This window comes from Cervus canadensis, chromosome 6, assembly GCF_019320065.1.
Source record: "Cervus canadensis isolate Bull #8, Minnesota chromosome 6, ASM1932006v1, whole genome shotgun sequence".
Classification (NCBI taxonomy): Eukaryota; Metazoa; Chordata; class Mammalia; order Artiodactyla; family Cervidae; genus Cervus; species Cervus canadensis.
In genome coordinates this window covers 93,892,130-93,915,361 of record NC_057391.1, presented here as the reverse complement: position 1 = coordinate 93,915,361, position 23,232 = coordinate 93,892,130, and the positions used below count along the sequence as shown (strand labels likewise).

Below are 23,232 nucleotides of genomic sequence, written 5' to 3'. Positions count from 1 at the left end.
AGCCTAAAATAGGGCAAATCTACCTATTTCCTTTCCAAGTGCTTTCTAACTCTATCCAAATACAAGGCAAAATGACTCAAAGCAACAAAGTATTCTGGCGTTAAATTGTGAGTTACTAGGGCACTATTTAGTTAATGACTTTAATATGTAGTTGTAAAAAGTGTTACCAAACTAGGTTCACACTGCAGCTTACATATCAGAGGAGTCTGAATCCCTGGAAAGCAATTTACAGTTCGATCTGAAAAGTCTTTTAGGGCTATTAAATAATAATCACAGGAATTATTTACACTTGGGGAACAGTACAAACTGAGATCATAGCAGGCAGAGATGCATAAAGCATCAGACTGTCTGTAAGAAAATTCTTATCAGTAATGGCTATTTAATAAACAAAATGAAACACTGAAGTCTTTAAAGATAGAAATATACTCTCATGTGCCTGAAATGGGCTGGGAAAATTGCTCTTGAATCAACTGAAGGCATGAAACTTTCTGTATCTTTATATCTTATAATCCCTACCACGTATCCTTCCTTGTCTTTGCTTGGAAACCAGTAGAACACAGTGTAAAATCTATTATCAATCTGCTTTTTTCAGGTTATATAATTTTTAGCTGTGAATAGCAGAAAGCTCGGATATAATTTTCACAGAAAATGTGCAACACACTGGTAAATTCACCGAAATTAAAATAGCAAATCACTGTAAAGTTCTAAAATCAGAAAAGGACTCATCAATTTTATGTCAATGGGAAAAAATTCTGGTGATAATCTGACCACTGTCACTTTCTAGTTTACTGCAATTTGTTATAAACTGTTTCTGTGATTTAAGAATTTATATAAAGTGATAATCATTGAAAGTTTACAGAAACATGTTTTTATGTCAAGAATACCTATCCAATTTTATAATCACAGAACAACTATTAAAACAATCTTTTTCAGGGATAATGTCAGAAAAAATGGTATACAGACATTTTCCAACTGTAAAACAGTTTTAAAACAATTAAGGAACCAATTCAAGTGTGGAACAGGATGGGTACAATTTATTTAAAAATTTGATTGCACTTATTTTGCAAAAAGCTTCAAATTGTACTTTATAAGACAAACCAAGAGCTTCTCATTTTTGTTGTTTCATAGTGCTTTTAAAATACATTTATTTAAGAACATAATCACATTCATATATTCAACTAATCTTAGCAGCACATAGTATGTGCTACACCAGGGATGTGAATGAATGGTGAACATCTGTGTGTAGGGTACAGGGTGCAGACTGAAGTGTCTGAGGTGCAGCGTGTGAGTCAAGATGTGAGAGGAAAAAAGTAGCCCATATTAAGAGTGTGGGAAATTAAAGAAAAGGGTTTTGATTACTTGATCTCATGTATATAAACAGCTAGTGTCCACAGGCTAAAGTTACCACTTTCTTTTTAATTGTAGCAAACTTTTCAGTAAATGCAGATTATAACCACAGGCATCTGTTACCCATAAAACCCATCCAATTATCAAAATATTATGCCTCAAATGATAATTTTAATTTAAATGTACCTAAACATTTATCAAGTTTTATAAAAATACAAGTGAACTGCAAATTACTATGAAGTCTAAATGGAGTAAAAAATATTCCTATATAAAAGAATAATAAACTTTTTAGAGAAAAAAAGTTATAGGGTTACAATGACTAAAGGAAAAATGAATGAAAAAGTCCTACATTTACAGACTTAATTATATATTTTGTTTTCAACAAGTCCCATTCTTACCTCAAAATATAATTATCAGTTGATATTCAAAATGCTAGATAATAGAAATGCACTTAAAATTTTCAGTTTAAAAATAGTCTGAAAATACACACGATTAAATACTGATGCACATCCTCCCAGACAGTACAGGGTAGAGCAGGCTTACTCTAAAGGAAGCAGCTCTATCTCTGGCCCTTTTTGTCCGTGTAGCAGCCCTGGGGGCTCTTCACCGTAGTTACAGCTTTCCTGATGACTCCCAAATCTGTTTTCAGCCCACACCTCTTTCTTGACAGATACTTCTGTCCAACTCTCTACTGAATATATTAGATGTTCCAAAGGCATCTCAAATCAAGCAGGTCCAAACAAGTAAACTCATACTTTATATTACCTGCCTCCCCTACCTGCCCCCTCCCCCCAAAAAAACCCCTGCACTTTGCCCTGTTATTCTTTCAGTGAATGATCACCATCCTCCCCGTTGCCCAAACCAGAAACCTGGGAACTCTGTAATTCCTGCCTCTTGCTTTTCATCGAGTCAGTCACCAAGTCCTGGGGATTCTACTTTACATTCCTTGTGCTCCTTCTGCTGTCTTATGTACCATGTCTTAATCATTTCTTCCCCACACTGCAGTGAATGAAAGTCGCTCAGTCATGTCCAACTCTTTGCAGCCCGCTAGGCTCCTCCGTCCATGAGATTCTCCAGGCAAGAACCCTGGAGTGGGTAGCCATGCCTTTCTCCAGGGCATCTTCCCAACCCAGGGACTGAACCTGGGCTTCCTGCATTGCAGGCAGATTCTTTACTATCTGAGCCCTAGGGAAGCCCTCCCCATACCGCAAACTGTCACAAAATGAGTCAGTATAATGACATAACTTCCCAACTAAGAGCTGGTCTCTGATCCACACTCCTCACGTAAAAAGGACCCAGGTTCACTACTAATTTACAAGTGCTCTTACTCACTCCCCCTGCCTGCTGACATGTCACACCCTCATGTACAATGCCAAGAGCTGGAGTTAAAAAACGCACTTGGTACCTGGGAAGGGCAGCTGTGACAGTGGCTTTTCCCACGGCGATGCTGTTACTAGGGGACAGGAAACAAAGCCCAGGGCCTCATGCAGACCGCCTAGGAGACTATGCTCACAAAGCTGGGATCCTCTCAACAGCTACACCCCAAGCAGTGACGTGCAAGCAAACTTGCCCATCTCAACACTGAAATCATACGCTGCTTCCACACAAGACTGCAGCCTAAATCTGCAATACCCAGATGGTCCACAGAAACCGTAAACCAAGACAAATGACTCGGTTTTTCCCAACACCTAAACTGCAGTGGGATAACAAGATGAGAGGAAGAGAGATGAAAAGAAATCTATCAATTAGTTGAAATTACTTAGATGCCAATTCTAACAAACTAAAAAGAAAGAGACAATAGGGAAATCCGAACAGTGGATATTTGATGATATTAAGGAATTATTAATTTAAAGGCACAATAATGGTATGGTGGTCTTTCAGATACACATAGAAATATTTATGGATAAAAAAATATACATATCTGACATTTGCATCAAAATAATCTGGGAGGGAGGCAGTGAATGAGGCTACATGTGAAGTAAGTCTGGCCCTGAACTGATCATGGCTGCACTTGGGGGACAAGAACATGTGGGTTCATTACACCACTGTCTTTACAGATGCTAAAATCTTCAAAATTAAAAAGTTTAAAGAGACCGCCCCATACACACAAAGCTTTCCAGTTTCAGCTGAGAAATGGTAAAACATAGCTCTCACTGTTTCAACAAGAAAAAAGCTGGACACCTTGCAAATTAATGATTTTTCTTGAACTGATGAGAGAAACAAGGTCACAGAACAACTAGCCTGAACTCCAGGGTGAGTAGGCGCCCGCAGGGAGAAACAGGACCACAGCAAGTGCGTATCTGCGACGGAAGCTGCTGAAGGGCACACAAGCTGGTAAGATTACGCTAGACGTCTTCAGCTAACTGCTAAGACTGAGTGTAGACTAGTGTAGGTGTATGAAGCCTCTAGACTTGGGGAGTCTGTACCTGCTCGCAAGCCTTTTCCTCTAGGAACCACACCAAAAGCTCTCAGGGAGGAGCGGAAAGAGTGCCTTTCTCTTGTTTCTTTGACACGGCTAGGAGAGGGGAACAGCAACCACTACAGAAATTACTCCCAGACCTATTTCCTCTTTCTCTCGGCCACAGGGGGAAATTCGCTTCACTTTGCCATTAACAACTATGGAAGTAATAGCCCATCACCTCTGCCACATGCCATGGGTTAGAAGCAAGTTACAGGCCTTGCCTACATGCAAGAGGAGGGGATAGTTTAAAGGTAGGTGTCACTGTGGGGCTCAGAATTCTGCCTACTACCATGGGTCAAACAGAAAGTACACAACACAATAAGAAGGAAGAAATAAAAATATATGAAGCGCATCACTTTAAAGAACAAAAATTATCAGTGAATAATCTGACCCACCTAAGCTATTAGGATTAAAAAATGGAGAAAGATATACAAAGGAATACCAATGAAATGAAGGCTAGTTTAACCATATTACTATCAGAAAACACTTCAATATTAACATTAAAAGCATCAAGGTAAAGAAATGCAAAGCATAGTGACAACAGGTCTGACTCACCAAGAAAATATATCATCAAGTCTCTATGCAGGCTCCCCTGGCGGTTCAGTGGCACAGAACCTGCCTGCCGATGCAGGAGACGTGGGTTCGATCCCTGGGTTGGGAAGATACCCTGGATAAGGAAATGGCAACCTGCGCTAGTACTCTTGCCTGGGAAATCCCATGGAGGGAATGAGCCTGCTGGGCTACAGTCCATGGTTTTGCAAGAGAGTCCGACACGACTTAGCAACTAAACAAGAACAAGTCTGTCTGAATGTAATTATACAGACTGAAAATATATAAAACAAAAATTGCTAGTGCTAATTTTTTGAGAAATACCTAAATACATAATCATAACAGACTAATCAGACAAAAAAATCAGTAAGATTTGAACATCTAAAGTATATAAAACTTAATCTAATGAATACACTATATATTAAACACTTCACAGAGCTATGAAACATATTTTCTTTTCAAACACATAATGATAGTGCATTAAAAAAAAACTCTCCACCTATTGGGACATAAAACAAGTCTCAACAGATTTCAAGAAATGAGTATCACACAGATGTTCCCTGATCAACATATAATTAGGCTAGCAATCTGTAGCAAAGAGAAAACCAGGAGAAAAAACAGACATAGAGATTAAGGAATACTTCTAAAAGACAACGAGTTAAAGAAAAAATTATAATGGAAACTATAAAATACTTTGAATTAAACTGCAATAAAAATACCACATATCAAAACTTGAGGAATGCAGCTAAAGTAGTACTCGGAGAAAAATACATAGCCTTAAAATGTTCATACTATAAAAGAAGTGAGGCTGAAAATAAGCTAAACAAATGCAGAAAAAATACTGCAACATAAACTCAACGAAAGCCAAAAGAGGAGAATAAGGATAAGCATTTACATTACTAAACTAGAAAGCAAATTATCAAAGGATCAGCAGAGTAAAAAACACGCCCTTAAAAAGATTAATAATACTGACAAATCTCTGGTGAGAATAATAAAGAAAGGAAGAAAGAAGGCAAAAATAGACAATATTAAGATACCAAGAAATAATACATATTCAAGAGAGATTATGATATGATTTAAGAGATTATGAGCAAGACTATGCCAAGAATTTGAAAAGTTAGATGAAATGGACAACTTTCTCCATATGTACAACTTATGAAAATAGTTCTATAATGATTTCAAAAATTGAATCAGTCAAAAATCTCACAAAGAAAACTCTAGGCCCAAATAATTTTAATGTTGGAATCCATCAAATTCAAGGAACAAATAATTACAAACTTACATAAACTACTCTAGAGCATGGAAAAAGAGGAAGTAGCACCCAGTTTATTTTAGGAGGCTAGCAAAACCTGACATAGTAGAAAAAGGGAAAATGACAGGTCAATATCAACAATGGACACAGATGCTAAAATCCTAAACAAAATGTTAGCAACTATATTTAGTAATGTGTTAAAAAAGGTAATATATCATGACAAAGCTATATTATACTAGGGATGCAAAACTGATTTAACATTAGAAACTCAATTTTAATTCACTATATTTGAAATACATTAAAAAGAAAAACTGTACCATCATTTCAAAAAATGCAGAAAAAGCATCTGATAAAATTAACATATATTCATGAGAAAGGAAGAAAATTCTCTAAGCAGTGAGGAACTGAAAAGAGCTTCCTTAATCAGATGATAAAGGGTATCACAAAAAACCTAAAGCAGTGGTCAGCAAACTATACCCCCTACAGATCAAATCTGGCCCACCATCTTTTTCTGTTAATAAAGGTTTACTGAACAAAGCAACATCCATTCATTTCAGTACTGTCCACAGCTGCTTTCTAGGGGCACAACAGTTGCAACAGAGACTGTGTAGCCTGGAAAGTCTAAAATATTTACTATTTGACTATTTACAGGAAAGGTTACCAATTCTGACCTATAGTAAATATTATCAAAAACTCAGGTTGTACCATCAATGAAGTATCCTAGAAACATTTACTTTGAAAAGGTAAAAATACTATCTTACCTTTTGTAGAGTGTTAGGTAATGATTTGGAATGACTTTTAGAATGCACTGTAGTCTTAGTAAATTTCAACTCCCTTCCACACCTTGCTAATTCCTTTTTGAGTTTCTCTCTTCGTTGTTGGTCTGCATCTGAGGGGAAAAAATTCTTTTGAAATACAGTAAAACAGGAAAATTAATTTTTTGATGATTGAAGACTAAGAAAGAGTACTTTTTTCCTTGCTAAAAATGTTTACACTACTGATACGTAAATAAAAATCCACATGGTTTTCTGAAACTTCAAATGGATTAACTATTTAAAGAGCACAAACAAGATATGACAAACTGATTAAGCCTAAGAGCTCAAGGGAACAACTGCTAGCAGATATAGAGACACAAAGGTTAGAAATGCAGAGTTTGAATTAACTCATACACTCCCCTACAAATGAAATATTATTGTCAATACTATCATATGCTATAAAAATTTAAGTTTTATATGACAAAAAATGACATTAAATTTTAAAATATTATTTTTAATTAGGATAACTGACTTCCATTTTTCTTAACTGCTATTCATTTGAAAATACAAACCAAAAAAGTGGTTTCACATTTTAGTGTGCTTTAAGTCAGGTACTGAGTCATTTTCAAAGACTGAAAACAGCAAAATGAAAGCTAGTCCAGTTTCAGAATTAAAAAGAAGGCAAGGGACCTTCTTGGTGGCACCGTGGATAACGACTGACCTGCCAGTATAGGGGACATGGATTCGAGCCCCGGGCCGGGAGGATTCCACCACAGAGCAACTAAGCCTGTGCATCACAGCTACTGAGCCTGTGCTCTAGAGCCCTTGAGCCCACCCACTGAAGCCCACGGGCCTAGAGCCCCGGCTCTATGACAAGAGAAGCCGTCACAACGAGAAGCCTGCGCTCAGCAACGAAGAGTAGCCTCTGTTCGCTGCAACTAAAGAAAGTCTGCACAAAGCAATGAAGACCCAGTGCAGCCAAAAACAAAAAATTTAAGAAGGCTAACCATATGAAAAAAAAAAAAAAGAAGGCTAACCATAAATTAAATGACTTGTATTTTCATGTGAAATTTTAAATTTAACATATGCTTTTTAATTGGAATGTATCTCAACTTGATGGGCAAGATAATTTCAAGTTTCAAATGACCCCGATTTGGGGGAAAAATGGGACAAAACATTTGAAAAGACCTTTACTAAAGATACATTTAATACAAATGGCCAATAAGCATATAAAAATGCTCTACATCATTAATCATGAGGAAAAGGCAATTAAAATCACAAGATACCACTTCACACTCATTAAAATGGCTATTAGTCAAAAGAGGAGTCAATAATGTGTTAGCAAGGATATGGAGTAACTGAAATCCTAATATGTCAGAGGCAAGAATGTAAAATGGTATGGTCACTTCAGAAAACGGTTTGGGAGTCTCTTAAAAAAAGTAAATGTAATTTTATGAGATGACTTAGCAATTCCATTCTCAGGTGTATACTCAAGAGAAATGAAACTTTACGTCCATACAAAAGACTTGTACATGAATGTTCACAGCAGTGCTATTCATCACGGTCAAAACACAAGCAGCGAAAGTGTCAATCGACTGATAAATACATGTGTAGGGAAAGAACAGATTAGTGGCTTTCAAGGCTGGGAGTGGGATGAGGAAGCAGCTGCAAAGCTACCATTTTGGGGATCTTCTTAAGATGATGAAAGTATTCTAAAACTGGTTTGTAGTGATGACTGCACTACTTTGTAAACTTAGTAAAAATCCATGAATTCTATGGTATGAACATTATTTGTCAATAAAACTGCTATAAAAGGTAAAGCCTTTCTTGGAACTCCCCTGGTGGTCCAGTGGTTAAGGTTCTGCCTGCCGAGGCAGACGACACGGGTTCATCTCCGGCCCAGGAAGGTTCCACGCGCAGCGGGGCAGCTGAACCCGCGCGCCACGACTGAGCCCTCCAGAGCCTGCGCTCACAGCAGGGGAAAGCACGGCAAAGGGGAGCCCAAGCACCAGCCAAGGGCAGCCTCTGCTCACTGCACCTGGAGAAAGCCCACCACAGCAACGAAGACCCCGCACAGCCAAAACTAGAAACATAAAAAGGAAAGCCTTTCTTTCTAATGCATTAGAATATGGAGTTACTTAAACAATTCAACAAAGTATAGAGATATCCTAGTTCAGAAATGACTGAAATCATCAGTTCAGTTGTCTGCTTTGACAGAAGACTATAAAAACAGAGATGACTCAAGACCAGAGACTTATTTCTTTTTGAAAATATGTGTATAAAGCCTGTTTCTAAGACAATTCATATTGCTTAGAATGTAGATCAGCTATGTTACACACAAAGTAATGATTATTAACTATACTTCAATGTGATGATGATAATCTTTGCAGTTCTTCTAGACATCACAATTTTTTTCATTTACATGACCATAAAGAAAAACTCCTGTCTCAACTGACTGAAGGCAGAAAGTATCATGGGATAAATAAGCACCAAGTCTAAATTCTAAAAACAAAAAATATGAGCAATTCTATAAGTATAACATATATGCTGTCAACTTCTGAATTCTTATCTCCACTCTGGAACCTCCTCCTGAGCTCCAGGCTTTGTATTCCAACTGGCTCCTCAGCATCTCTACTTGGATTTCCAATAGGTATTTATTTTTAACTTATAATGACCAAGATTGAATTCTCGATTCACTTGATTCACTTCCTCCCCTAAATACTTTCCTATTATATTTCCAACGTCACTGAATTCTAACTCTGGTCTTTTTAGCATTGGGACTCATCTTTGACTCACTCCTGTTTTTCTCTCATATTCTATCTGCATCCAATTCATCAGGAAATACTGTTGACGGACATCTGAAAAGTTCCCAGAATCCAGCCATTTCATACTCCCTCTACTTACAAGCACAGTTAGTATCCTACAGACAGAGAAGCCTAGTGGGTTACAGTCCATGGGGGTCGCAAAAAGTTGGACAGGATTGAGTGACTGAGCTTGTACACACACACACACACACAGGACTGAGTGACTGAGCTTGTACACACACACACAGAGGACTGAGTGACTAAGCTTGTACACACACACACACACACGACTGAGCTTGTACACACACACACACACACACCCTCGACTTACAAGCACTTTGATCCAAGTCACCAGTACTTCTCATTTGAATTACTGTTTCCCAACTGTCATTCTGCTTTTACCATTGCCCCTTGTAGACTATTCTCAACTTACCAGCCAGAGAAATACTTTTAAAGCTAAACTGGCCAGTCCTCTTCCTCTACTCAAGACCTTCTAACGGCTTCCAATGTCATTCACAGTGAAAGCCCAAGCGCTTGCAGACGGCCAAACCCTGTGTGGCCTGCACCTCGCTGACCCATCTCAGCGCCCCCACCGCCTGTCGCTCCTCAGCTGGTTCACGTCACACCAGCCGCGCAGCGCTTCTTGCTGTTGCCCTGGGTACACCGATCACAACAAACCTGGCAGAGTGTCAGTTCTGCCGAGACGAAAAGAATTCTGGAAATGGACAGTGGTTATGGCTGCACCACGAGAAGAATGCACTTAATGTCACTGAATTGTAGACTTAAAAATGGTCAGGAAGGTAAATTTTAAGTTGTGTGTGCAATTTAGCATAGTTTTTTTGAAAAGGCAGTATGGTAAAATTACTTACATTTGACGCTGGCACTCATGCTTAGTGGGACTGAGCAGTCTACTGCAGCTGAAAGAGAGAAGTCAGTTGTTTTAATCCTATTCTTAATATTTATAAATGACAATAACTATGAAAAGTGAAAATCACAAGAAGTTCCAAAACTTGAAGTTCCTTGTTTTGATATTTTCTAGAGATGAAAAATATCCTTGATAAAAAACACACTGGTTGGGATTAACAGCTCATTGGATACTGCAGAAGGAAACATTAGTGAATTTGAAAACACAGCAAAGTAAACTCTTCAAAATGAAAGAGTGAACATTGGAAAACGAATGTATTGAGCATCACTGACTTCACCTACCTGTATCATTCACTTAACATAGTAACTGGAGTCCCAAAACAATCTTGAGAAAAAGAAGCAAAATGAGAGCAGCGATATCATCTGATTTCAAGACTCACTGTAATGCTATAGCGACCACGGCAGTGTGGTGTTGTAACAGACATACAGATCAACAGAACTGAAGAGTAAGTCTAGAAACAGACCCTTGCATATAGTCAATTATCTTTTAAAAAGTGCCAAGGCAGTTCCATGAGGAAAGGACAATCTCTTCAATAAAAGGCAGTTATTTTTAGGCATAAAAATTGATCCTTATATAATACCCCACGCAAAAACTAATTCAAAATGGATTATAAACTTAATGTAGGAGCTAAAACTTAACCAAAATTTAAAAAACTTGAGTTCTTCAAATGATAAAATAAAAAATTCTGTAAAAGACATTGGTGAAAAACTGGTGAAATTCAATTAAGGTCTACAGTTAATAGTATGCTGTCAATATTAATTTTCTGGTTTTAATTATACTATAGCTATATAAGATCTTCATATCAGAGAAAGTTAGGTGAAGGGTTTCTGTGACATCTTGTACTATTTTTGTAACTTTTCTATTAAGTCTAAAGTTATTTCATAATAAAAACTTAAATAAAGAAAATGAATTGACAACTCACAGACTGGGAGAAAATATTTGCAAAACGTATCTGACACAGGACTGTATTTATATAGAGGACTCTCACAACTTAATACTAAGAAGACAAGCAACCCATTTTCTAAAAAATGGGCATAAGATTTAAATAGGTATTTCACCAAAGACGACACACAGATGGGAAATAAGAGTAAGAAAAGTTGCTCAATGAAAGGGACCCCCTCACGCCCTGCTGGTGGGACTGTCAACTGGCGCAGGCACTACGGAAAACAGTGAGGAGGTGCCTCAGAGAGTTCAAAGCAGAACTGCCATGTGAGTCAGTAACTCCACTTCTGAGAATTTACCTGAAGGAGATTAAAACACTAATTTGGAAAGCTATATGCTTATGTTCACTGCAGCATTGTTTGCAATAGCCAAGATATAGAAGCAATCTAAGGATCTTTTGACAGATGAATGAAAAAACAAGGTGTAGTATATATACACAGTGGAACATTACTTGGCTACAAAAAATGAAATCTTGTGTTTTGCTATAATATGAATGGACCTAGAGGGTATTATTGGAAGTGAAAGAAGCTGGACAAAAAAGACAAATACAGTATGATCTCATTTATATGTGGAATCTGAAAAACAAAACAAAATGAAAAGATTCAGATACAGAGAGTAAATGAGGTTGGCAAAAAAGAGGAAGCTGAGAATGTGGGGCAAAATAAGTTAAGGGGATTAAAAGGTATAAGCCTCCTTCTATGAAATAAGTAAGCTTCAAATAAGTAATATATAGCATAAGGGAAAGGGTCAATAATACAGTAACTAACTTTTTATGGGGACAGATGGTTAGTAGACTTACCTTGCTGATCATTTCAGAGCATAAGCAAATGTCAAATCACTATGAAGTACATCTGAAACTAACATCATATTGTATATCAACTATACTTCAACTTAAAAAAAAAGGAAAAAAAGCTGCTTAACATCATCAGGCATGTGAGAAACACAAACTAAAATGCTATGAGATACCACTACACATCCACACAGTGGCTGAAAAAGGACTGCCAATAGGAAGTGTTGGTGAGGATGTGGAAGAGGTGGAAATGAAAAATGACAGCCACTTTGGAAAACAGTTTGGCAGTTTCTTATAAAGTTAAACATACACTTACTATATTACCCCACAGTTCCACTCCTAGTAAATAAATTTATCCAAGTGAAAAGGAAACATACGGTCAAAGATTCTATATGAATGTTTACAGCAGCTTTATTCCTAATAGCCAAAAGTGAGTCAAGATAACCCAAATGCCCACCAACTGGTGAACTTTGATAAACAAACTATGGTATATTCATTAAATGGAATACTACTTAGCAATAACAAGGAAGAAATACTGACCACGGATTAGTTTCAAGAGTGTTAACTAACTGAAATAAGTTAGATCCAAAATGATACATAATAGTATAATTCCACTTATATGAAATTCTAGAAAAGGCAAAACTGTAGTAAGGAAAGGAGATCAGTGGTTGCCAGGAATTGGAGGGAAGAGAGTGACTGCAAAGGACTAAGAAGCTTTTGGTGAAATGATGAAATGGTGTGTACCAGGAAGTCAGTGAACGTGCTCTGTGAAAGAACAGACAGTAAATTCTTCAGGCTTTGCAGGATCATAGAGCCTCATCACAACTAGTCAACTCTGCCTTTTAGTACAAAAGCCACTACAGATAATACGTAAAAGAATGAATGGGTTAAAAAGAACAGATCATAAATTACTGTCTAATCACAGTATTAAGATCAGCATCTAATCACAAAAATATATTAGGAATAACACAGGTAAAATGAAACAACAGAGACATTATATTCAAACAGTTAACAAATGGCATTCCGAATTTGCCAGGTGTATAGAATCTGTAGTTGGTACTTTACTACACCAAGCACAAACCCACTGGTATACAATGTATTCATTTTCGCTACATTAACACAAATTAGAGGTGAAGCTGGGAAGGGTTTAAACTGGGTACAGAAAGTAACATTTGCACATGTTTACCTTTGGCTGAAAGGATTTTATTATAGTGAACAGCCATGTGATTCTTGACCAGTTGGAGGGTACTTAGTCTGAGAGAGGAGGAGTCAGTGCAAAAAGCTAAAAATTAAAACACATTTAATCATTATATATTTAAAATTAATTAAAAAATCATCATGAGATAAACAAGTTACTCATTATTAAGTACATTTTTACAAAATGTTCTGAACTGTAACCATGGAGATACTGGCATTGTATCTGTGATGCTGAGTGTGTCCTAGCTGTCATCCTGCAATGATACCTGACGAGCTATTGACTACTCTGGGTTCTAACCTTCCTAAGTTTCACAAGCCTGAGAGTTTTGGGAAGAGACTGTGGAGGGTAATCTACCATTACATTTACAAAACTATTTCTTATTGACAGCTCTCAACCTCATAACTTAAAATGTTTAGCTGCCTGCCTGATGATAAAATAATGGTATCATGGTTAACATTTGAATACACTGGTCTGGGAAATCAAACAAATCCTACAGGTGAAGATTCTAGTCTGAGATGAAAATTTCTAATTTTATACCTGAAAACAAGACCTACAAATCAGTTTACTGCATTCTTTTGAAGTATTAGGACAACTTTAAGACAATTACAATCACAAAGAAATTAGATGACATTAAACTTCTTGACCTCATCTAAACTGTTAAAAGAAATCTTAAAATTAAGCATGCATATACAAGTATAAACATATAAAATATAAACACAGGCATAACTTTTAAAAATATTAAACAGTTTTTGAGAATAATACATGCATGTAGTTTAAAAAAAAATCACAGCTAAAATGGCACAGACACTGAAAAGTAGTGAATTTCCTGCTCTGACCCTAAGTGTTCTCTCCCAGAAGTAAACTTTGCTACTTCTTTAATGTACACGTCTAAGGAAATTCTATGCATAATAAAAGTATATGCAATAATGATAACCTTGACACTGATCCTACAACTACTACTAAAAACATTTATTGAATAGGTACCATGCATATACTGTTCTAAGCTCTTTACATGTAGTAACTCATTTAGTCATTATCATCGGATGTGAAAACTGAGGAACAGGGATGTAAAGTCGTCAAGGTCAGACAGCTGATAAAGGATGTAGCTTAGATGCGAACCAAAGCAACATCATGCTCACAATCACTGTTCCTATACCAGCTCTGTACACATATTCTTTAAAAAAAAGTTAGTAAATGACAAACTGCTCTTCAGCCTGTTTTTCTATGTAGGTATCTTTTAAAACTAGCTCAAAATTTTTATTTAAAAATTATTTTTCAAAATTTATGATTCTGGCTCTATGTGTATATATACTTTATTATCAAGAAATAAATGAGTAATTGAAAATGATTCTTCTTTCCCATGTGTAGGATCAGCATCATATTTTTCCATGTAAATAAGGAAAAAAAGACTTCCAATTATTTTGACCAAAAACCCAGGCTTAAACATTTTAAGCTATAATTATAAAATATTTAAAATGTACATTAAAATTTAAAGTCCTTAAAATGTGAAAACATCTTAAGATGTTAGATCTTAGAGAATATAGATTTAGAGAACATCTTAGAGAATATACATTTTCCTTTCAGAGGATCCAGAAATCCCAACTGGATAAACAGGCCCAACTGGACAAGTGTTTGTTCCTGATACAAAATGGATTTTTTAAGTGCTCTCTTTCTCTGCCTGGCTTTTCCTCTTCAGTGCTGTGTCTTTAACCACCTGCTAATCACCAGTTTAACAAGGAAGGCAAGACTTCAGCCAGGGCAGTCTGCCAGCACAGAAGAGCTGGACTGGAGCTGCTGCACGGGGCAGGAGGCGACCAGGGCCACATCTAGGGCAGGATGGACTCCCACACTCTCTCGTCTCAGGAATTCTTGCAATATTTAATTCTAAGTGGTAGTATGGGGAGGCGGAAACAGCAGCCAACCCCCGTACCCTTTCCTGGGGAATCCCACTGACAGAGGAGCCCGGCGGGCGACGGTCCACGGGGCCGTGTGAAGCTCAAACACTGACTAAACGAAGCCTTTTCTCACCAGGCTACGTCATTTACAAATAAGGGAAACACTGCTGGTCAATCTTTTAACCATCTTGTACCATTTTAAGTACTTCACTTACCGTTACTTTTGGTGCTCAAGTGTCCTTTAAATAGGCATGATGGACCAAATGTGGGAAGGACAGAGGTTGCTCTGACTTTTAATAAAAAAACATGAATTAGGACAAATAAAACACAACTTTCACAAAGACACTACTGAACACATAAAAAATAATAAGCTTATCTTTACCAAAATTGTTTAAAATTTATTCAATCAATTCAATTACTAACCAGCAATAATATATCACATAAAAATCCTGCTGCCATAGATAAAAGGCTTTCTCTTTTAAGAAAATAAGTTATTTTTTAAAAAGTTCTGCCTTGAGACTCAAGTTTCACTGGATAAAATGATAAACACATCAATTATCTTACTTGAGGATGTACTGACTTTATTCTGTAAATCACTGACCTATTGGTTTTTAAATGATTTTGAGATAAAATCAATAAGATTTTGAATTTATATATATATACATACTATTTTAGTTAATCATAGGCTGGTCGGTCCTTAAAAATAATTTTAAGAAAGTAATCCTCTCACAGAGTAATTTAGTAACTTATAAAATTATATACTATAAAATTATTACATAAAAGTACATAAAAATATCAGAACTTAATGATTAAAGATGTCTTAAGCTTCATCTAGTCCAATCCACTTACCATCCTGCTTGGATTCTTTCTATACATCTTATATTTAATTTTTTATTTATGTTTATTTTATATTTTTATTTATATTTATTTTTAATTGAAGGATCATTGCTATACAGAATTGTGAACTGTCAAACATTAACATGAATCACACAACTGTAAACTGCCAAACATTAGCAGCAGCCAGCCGCAGGTACACACGTCCCCTCATCGTGAGCCTCCCCACCCCACGCCTCCAGGTTGTCACAGAGCCCTGGTTTGAGTTCCCTGTCACACAGCAAACCCCACTGGCTCTCTATTTCACATATGGTGACGTATGTTTCCAGGGTACTCTCTCCATACATCCCACCCTCTCCTTCCTCCCCCCACCAGCCACGTCCTCAAGTCTGTTCTCTATGTCTGTGTCTCCACGCTGCCCTGAAAATAATTTCATCAGTACCATCTTTTTAGATTTCATATTATGTGCAATAGTAAACAAAATTTGTTTTTCTGATTTACTGTACTCTGTGTAACAAACTCTAGTTTCATCCACCTCATTAGAACTGACTCAAATGTGTTCCCTTTTATGGCTGAATAATATTCCATTGTATATATATACCACAGCTTCTTTATCCATTCATCTGTCAATGGACATCTAGGCGGCTTCCATGTCCTAGCTGTTGTAAATACTGCTGTAATGAACACTGGGGTACGGGAAACTAATATCTCCCCTAACGCCAATGTCTCACCTTTCAGACAAGATGGGCTGTCAGAAAACTAGATATATACTTCATCACAAAACAACTTCTGTCCCCCAAAAGTAATTGTGTTTTGAGGGGTAACCTCCAAGATAGGAAGGCTGAGTTACAGTTCAGTTCAGTTCAGTCGCTCAGTCATGTCTGACTCTTTGTGACCCCATGAACTGCAGCATGCCAGGCCTCCCTGTCCATCACCAACTCCCGGAGTTCACCCAAACCCACGTCCATTGAGTTGGTGATGCCATCCAACCATCTCATGCTCTGTCATCCCCTTCTCCTCCTGCTCTCACTCTTTCCCAGCATCAGGGTCTTTTCCAATGAGTCAGCTCTTTACATCAGGTGGCCAAAGTACTGGAGTTTCAGCTTCAACATCAGTCCTTTCAATGAACACCCAGGACTGATCTCCTTTAGAATGGACTCCTTGCTGTCCAAGGGACTCTCAAGAGTCTTCTCCAACACCACAGTTCAAAAGCATTAATTCTTCAGTGCTCAGCTTTCTTTATAGTCCAATTCTCACATCCAAACATGACCATTGGAAAAACCATAGCCTTGACTAGATGGATCTTTGTTGACAAAGTAAGGTCTCTGCTTTTTAATATGCTGTCTAGGTTGGTCATAACTTTCCTTCCAAGGAGTAAGCATCTTTTAATTTCATGGCTGCAATCACCATCTGCAGTGATTTTGGAGCCCAGAAAAATAAAGTCTGACACTATTTCCACTGTTTCCCCTCTATTTGCCATGAAGTGATGGGACCAGATGCCATGATCTTAGTTTTCTGAATGTTGAGCTTTAAGCCAACTTTTTCACTCTCCTCTTTCACTTTCATCAAGAGGCTCTTTAGTTCTTCTTCACTTTCTGCCATAAGGGTGGTATCATCATCATATCTGAGGTTATTGATATTTCTCCTGGCAATCTTGATTCCAGCTTGTGCTTCTTTCAGTCCAGCATTTCTCAAGATGTACTCTGCATATAAGTTAAATAAACAGGGTGACAATATACAGCCTTGACTACTCTTTTTCATATTTGGAACCAGTCTGTTGTTCCATGTCCAGTTCTAACTGTTGCTTCCTGACCTGCATATAGGTTTCTCACAAGGCAGGTCAGGTGGTCTGGTATTCCCATTTCTTGAAGAATTTCCCACAGTTTATTGTGATCCACACAGTCAAAGGCTTTGGCGCAGTCAATAAAGCAGAAATATATGTTTTTCTGGAACTCTCTTGCTTTTTTGATGATCCAGCAGATGTCGGCAATTTGATCTCTGGTTTCTCTGCCTTTTCTAAAACCAGCTTGAACATCTGGAAGTTCACGGTTCACATATTGCTGAAGCCTGGTTGGAGAATTTTGAGCATTACTTTACTAGCGTGTGAGATGAGTCCAATTGTGCGGTAGTTTGAACATTCTTTGACGTTACTCTTCTTTGGGATTGGAATGAAAACTGACCTTTTCCAGTCCTGTGGCCACTGCTGACTTTTCCAAATTTGCTGGCATATTGAGTGCAGCACTTTCACAGCATCATCTTCCAGGATTTGAAATAGCTCAACTGGAATTCCATCACCTCCACTAGCTTTGTTCATAGTGATGCTTCCTAAGGCCCACTTGACTTCAGATTCCAAGATGTCTGGCTCTAGGTGAGTGATCATACCATCGTGATTATCTGGGTTGTGAAGATCTTTTTTGTACACAGAGTTTAATGGAACTCAACAAGCAAAATATAGTGTATCCCAAGACATATTTTAAATGGGTAAATGGCCAGTCTGCTTTATAAGCTATAAAGGTGTGGGGAAGAAACAGTCATAGTCTGAAAGAAACATGGATGTCTGAAAACAGAAAAACAGGTATCGAGACAGCAGAACTAAAATCCAGGATGCTAGAACAAATCCCGCTAGAACAGAGTAAACAACAAACCAAACCAAACAAACCAAAAAACCACCTGAAATAAGAATATCCAAGAAGCTCCGTCTACATCATAAGTCAGAGAACAAGAAGGAAAAACATTAACTTATTTAGGACGAGAGAAGTCAAGGTGGTAACACTTGAGTTGGTAGTAAAGATAGTCATGAAGGAGTACATAGAAATATAAAAGAAGAAAACTAACCACCAAACTCTCAAACAAATCTTATTTCTCCAGAGGAAAAAACTGCTGACTTTTTGCCTGCCCAGAATCCAGCGCCCCTTTGAGGAAAACAGGACCTCAACCTGCTTGAGGAACCACTCCTCCCCTCTCTTAGCCTAGTTGGTTCAAGAGGATCCCACTGTCGAAGGTGGGCATATCATCCCAAACTGGCCAGTTATGTTGACTAAATCAGCAAAGACTATGTGACCCAGACACAGTCCTGGGACTTTCACTGGAACTATTAGGAAATCCCTAGAACATAAACAGGCCTGACACTACACAATGGTAACCTGTCTGAGAAGGGAACTTACACAGAGGTAAGTGGAACCAAGACCAAGGAAGATCCCTGGTAACACTGCTTGAGCACTGGGATATAAGCATGTTTGAAGCTCTACCCTCCCTAGACTTTTCCCCACAGGAGCTCAAAAATTCCCACTTTTGCGTAAACCAATTTGAGTTGGATTTCTTCACTTGTATTCACTTACTGAATACTGCTAAGTGTACCTGGCAATGTTTTAACCACTCTGTAGCTAGAAACTCACTTAATCCTTAAAACAATCCTATGAGATCGGTACTATCATTATTCATACTGTATAAGTGAAAGAAAGTGAAAGTGAAGTCGCTCAGTCATGTCCAACTCTTTGGGACCCCATGGACTGTAGCCTAACAGGCTTCTCCGTCCATGGGATTTTCCAGGCAAGAATGCTGGAGTGGGTTACCATTTCCTTTTCCAGGAGATCTTCCCGACCCAGGGATTGAACCCGGGTTTCCTGCATTGTAGGCAGACGCTTTACCGTCTGAGCCACCAAGGAAGTCAGTCCGCTGTATAGATGAAGCACAAAGAGGTAAGGCATGTCATTTGCCCAAGACCTCAGCAATCTGGCTCCTGAGTCTTAACCATTACACTGTCCTGATCAATATAAATTGCTTAGTACTCAAATCATGCTCCATGCTACTATTATATCATACGAAACAGGCTAAGAAGTATGTACTTTATTCCCTGTATGCAGTTTCTTCCTTCCAAGTTCCTTCCTAATGAATGTGTGTTTCCCTACAGTTCACAGAAAAACAAAAAGCAGGTCTATACAGAGAAGTTAGAGAGCACAATGTCAGAGACAATAAATGACTAAAGATAAATAACTTTAGATGTCTTAGTACCTTGAGCTCTTAAAATCATCAAAGGTAATGAAATGTAATCAATTTAAAAAGTGCAATTTTGTTGTTCAGTCGCTAAATTATGTCCAACTCTTTGCGACCCATGGACTGCAGCACGTCAGGCTTTCCTGTCCCTCACCATCTCCTGGAGCTTGCTCAAACTCACGTCCATTGAGTCAGTGATGCCATCCAACCATCTCATCCTCTGTTGCCCCCTTCTCCTTTTGCTTTCCTTCCTTCCCAGCATCAGGGTCTTTTCCACTGATCCAGCTCTTCACATCAGGTGGCCAAAGTATTGGAACTTCAGCATCAGTCCTTCCAATAATATTCAGGTTGATTTCCTTTAGGATTGATTGGTTTGATTGCCTTGCAGACCGAGGGACTCTCAAGAGTCTTCTCCAGCACCACAATTTGAAAGCATGAATTCTTCAGCACTCAACCATCTTTATGGTCCAATTGTTACATCCATACATGACTACACAGCTTTGACTATATGTACCCTTGTCGACAAAATGATGTCTCTGCTTTTTAATACACCGTCTAGGTTTGTCATAACTTCTCTTCCAAGGAGCAGGAATCTTTTAACTTCATGACTGCAGTCACCATTCACAGTGATTTTGGAACCCAAGAAAAGAAAACTTGTCACCGCTTATACTTTTCCTCCCTTCTATTTGTTATAAAGTGAAGGGACCAGATGCCATGATATCAGTTTTTTGAATGTTGAGTTTTCACTCTCCTCTTTCACCCTCATCAAGAAGCTCTTTAGTTTCTCTTCCCTTTCTGCCATTAGAGTGGCATCATCTGCATATCTGAGGTTGTTGTTATTTCTCCCAGAAATCTTGATTCCAGCTTGTGATTCATCCAGCCTGGCATTTCACGTAATATACTCTGCATATATTTCATGGTCAGAGGAGCCTGGTGGGCTATGTAGTCCATGGGGTTCCAAAGAGCCAGACATGACTGAGTGACTAACACTTTCACTTTCAGCACTACCTGGGAAGCCCCCAAGTGGGATTAGGGTAACTCTAACCATCTCATTTTAACTTTATTACCTCTTTAAGGGTCCTATCGCCAATACCACCGAATTCTGAGGTAGGGAGTTTGGATTTCAAAAACTCTGCATATAAGTTAAATAAGCCTTGTCTTACTCCTTTTCCAATTTTAAACCAGTTCATTGTTCCATGTCTGGTTAAGTATTTTAGCTCTAGCTAAATTTATTTATGGTTTTCTGTTAACAATTACCCCAGATCTCTGTTGAGTATTACATTTTCCTTAAAAGGTCAATAAAAAGCAATGTTTGATACTATACATTATATAATGTTCTAAAAATGGAGCTAAGTTGGATAAGTTATAAAAACAGAAACTTTACTTTTTTTTTTTACATGAACCTGATTTTATTTATTTGTTTATTTTCGGCTGCACTACACAGCATGTGGGATCTTAGTTCCCCGACCAGGGATGGAACTCACACCCTCTGCAGTGGAAGCACAGTCTTAACCACTGGACCACCAGGGGATTCCCATAAACCTGATTTTAAAAACAACCTAATTAACAAATAGACTGTCTATGATACTCTAATTTTTACATATATCCTTTCCCATGCTCCCATTTCTATCATGAGATAGTTAAGTTGCTCTAAGGTTTTGCTTTATCACATCTGGATTGAAAGTCTGTTGTGTTACTTACTGGGACCTTGGCAAGTTATTTATGATCTTTTGAGTTTATTCACCATGAAATCAATGTACAAGATGTTTTGTGCATGAGAACTCGAGATAATTTCAGAATAGTTTCCAGTATACAGCAAGAGTCATGTTAGCTTCTGTGGTAAAACTTTTGAAAACCATAAACGTATTTTTGTTTGCTTTTTCTGGAACTTAGATGGTAAACCGTCAGAAAATACAGCTTGCTGATCAATGAATAGTCATCTCCTACATTCAGAACAGCACTTATTTTGATCCATGATTACATAATAAAGGCACACTTGTATGCAAAGCAAGACATTGCTAGGAACCATCTGGCAGCTTGGTTTAAAGGTATAATTTAAAATAGATGGGAACACTGAATAGGAAGAAGTCTGAAGACCGCCTTATCTGCCTTGCTCACAAAATGTGAAGATGCAAACTATTTGGGTTGGGCTGACTCCTAGAGATTTCAAGTTACATGGTTCCAACTGTTCCACAGTGATGCCCATTTTAACCCAGAGTATTCAGTCAAGTCCAAGCATACATAGTGAAAATGGATTAGTCCTTTGCTACTGAAACTGTAGCCAGCAACACTACATCATTTGGAAGCTCATTCGAAATGCGTCATCTCAGCCCCTCCGTCAAGATCTGCATTTTTAACACGATTCCTAGGCAATCAATATTCACTCTGAAGTTGTCGAATTCCTGGGTTACCGTGTAGTTTGGGGGCGGGGCTGGGGGCCGTGGTTACCGTACGGAGGATTTTGTATTTCCTAAGTAACAGTGTGCCAAGAGCTTTGTAGGTATTATCTGCATTTAATCCTCAAGAGCTCCAAGACATGGGTGTTTTTACCACCACGTTCAAGATGAAGAGACCGAAGCTCACCCCTAAGTGCAGGGGACCGGGGCGGGGGTGTAGACTTGATTCGGGGTTCAGGGAAGTCTGACTCCAAAGGCCACATCTGCTTGGTCTGCCTCCGACCCCGACTTGAGGGGGACAGGGCCTCCCGGAGCTGGGGTAACAAACTCTGAGCCAACGAGCGCACCTGGGGAGCCCGCACGCAGGGCTTCCTCGGCGGCGAGAGGCCTAGGCAGCTTGTGGAGGGGTCGGTGGCAACTCTGACGACCAAGCAGGGGCCCGGGAGCGCGCGCGCGCGGCCGCGACACCAACCCCACACCTGAGGGGGCCGGGCACCCGGCGGGCGTCCGCGACGGCGGCCCTTTACCTCTCCGGCTGGCGTCCATGCTCGGGTCCTCCTGCGGCCACACCGCGGGGACTTGGGGCGTCCCCTTCGACCCTTCCCAGGGCCGGGCCGGCTCCCCGCTGCAGAGGTTCGGCGAAAGACGGCCGGAGGGCGGGGCGGCGCAGCAGCCGGAGACTGACGCGCGGCGGGCGGCTGAGGGCGGGCCCCGAGGCGCCGGATTGTGACGTCATCGCACAGGGACGCGCCCCGCGGCCCCGCCCCCTGGGTCCCGAGAGGGGCGCGGAGGACTGGAGGACGCCAGGGCGAAGCGCCGGCCTGTGGCCCTGCGGCTCTGCTGCCCGTCGGAACTCCGCCCCCAGCACCTGGAAGGCCTTGTCGCTGCGGGACGAGCGGGAAGACACGCCGGCCTCATCGGGCGTCCGTGTCCCCTGGGTCCCGGAGCGAATTGTTGGTTGAGCTCAGGGTAACATTTAACCAGCTCCAGATAATTAGATTTCCAAGCAGTACTTGAACATTTGGATTAGTGAACATCCTGGGTATGAAAATACGTATTATCTTAATTCTTAACCCCAATAATCAGTTTGC

At 39.1% G+C, this 23,232-nt stretch overlaps 1 protein-coding gene across 2 annotated transcripts in view; it reads right to left on the bottom strand.

Annotated features, from left to right (window-relative positions):
• The window catches only part of SPATA7 (spermatogenesis associated 7), a 39,112-nt gene extending 16,263 nt beyond the window's left edge, over nucleotides 1-22,849 (bottom strand). The window contains exons 1-5 of one of the 2 annotated variants that reach the window (XM_043472717.1): nucleotides 22,669-22,849; nucleotides 15,134-15,208; nucleotides 13,012-13,107; nucleotides 10,038-10,085; nucleotides 6,371-6,498 (exon numbers count right to left, since the gene is read on the bottom strand). In XM_043472717.1, coding sequence (XP_043328652.1) covers nucleotides 6,371-6,498; nucleotides 10,038-10,085; nucleotides 13,012-13,107; nucleotides 15,134-15,208; nucleotides 22,669-22,687 — 366 coding nt within the window. In that variant the 5' untranslated portion in view covers nucleotides 22,688-22,849. The remainder of the gene's footprint in view (nucleotides 1-6,370; nucleotides 6,499-10,037; nucleotides 10,086-13,011; nucleotides 13,108-15,133; nucleotides 15,209-22,668) is intronic. The other variant, XM_043472718.1, reaches the window with a different exon arrangement.
• Nucleotides 22,850-23,232: the final 383 nt, after the last annotated feature.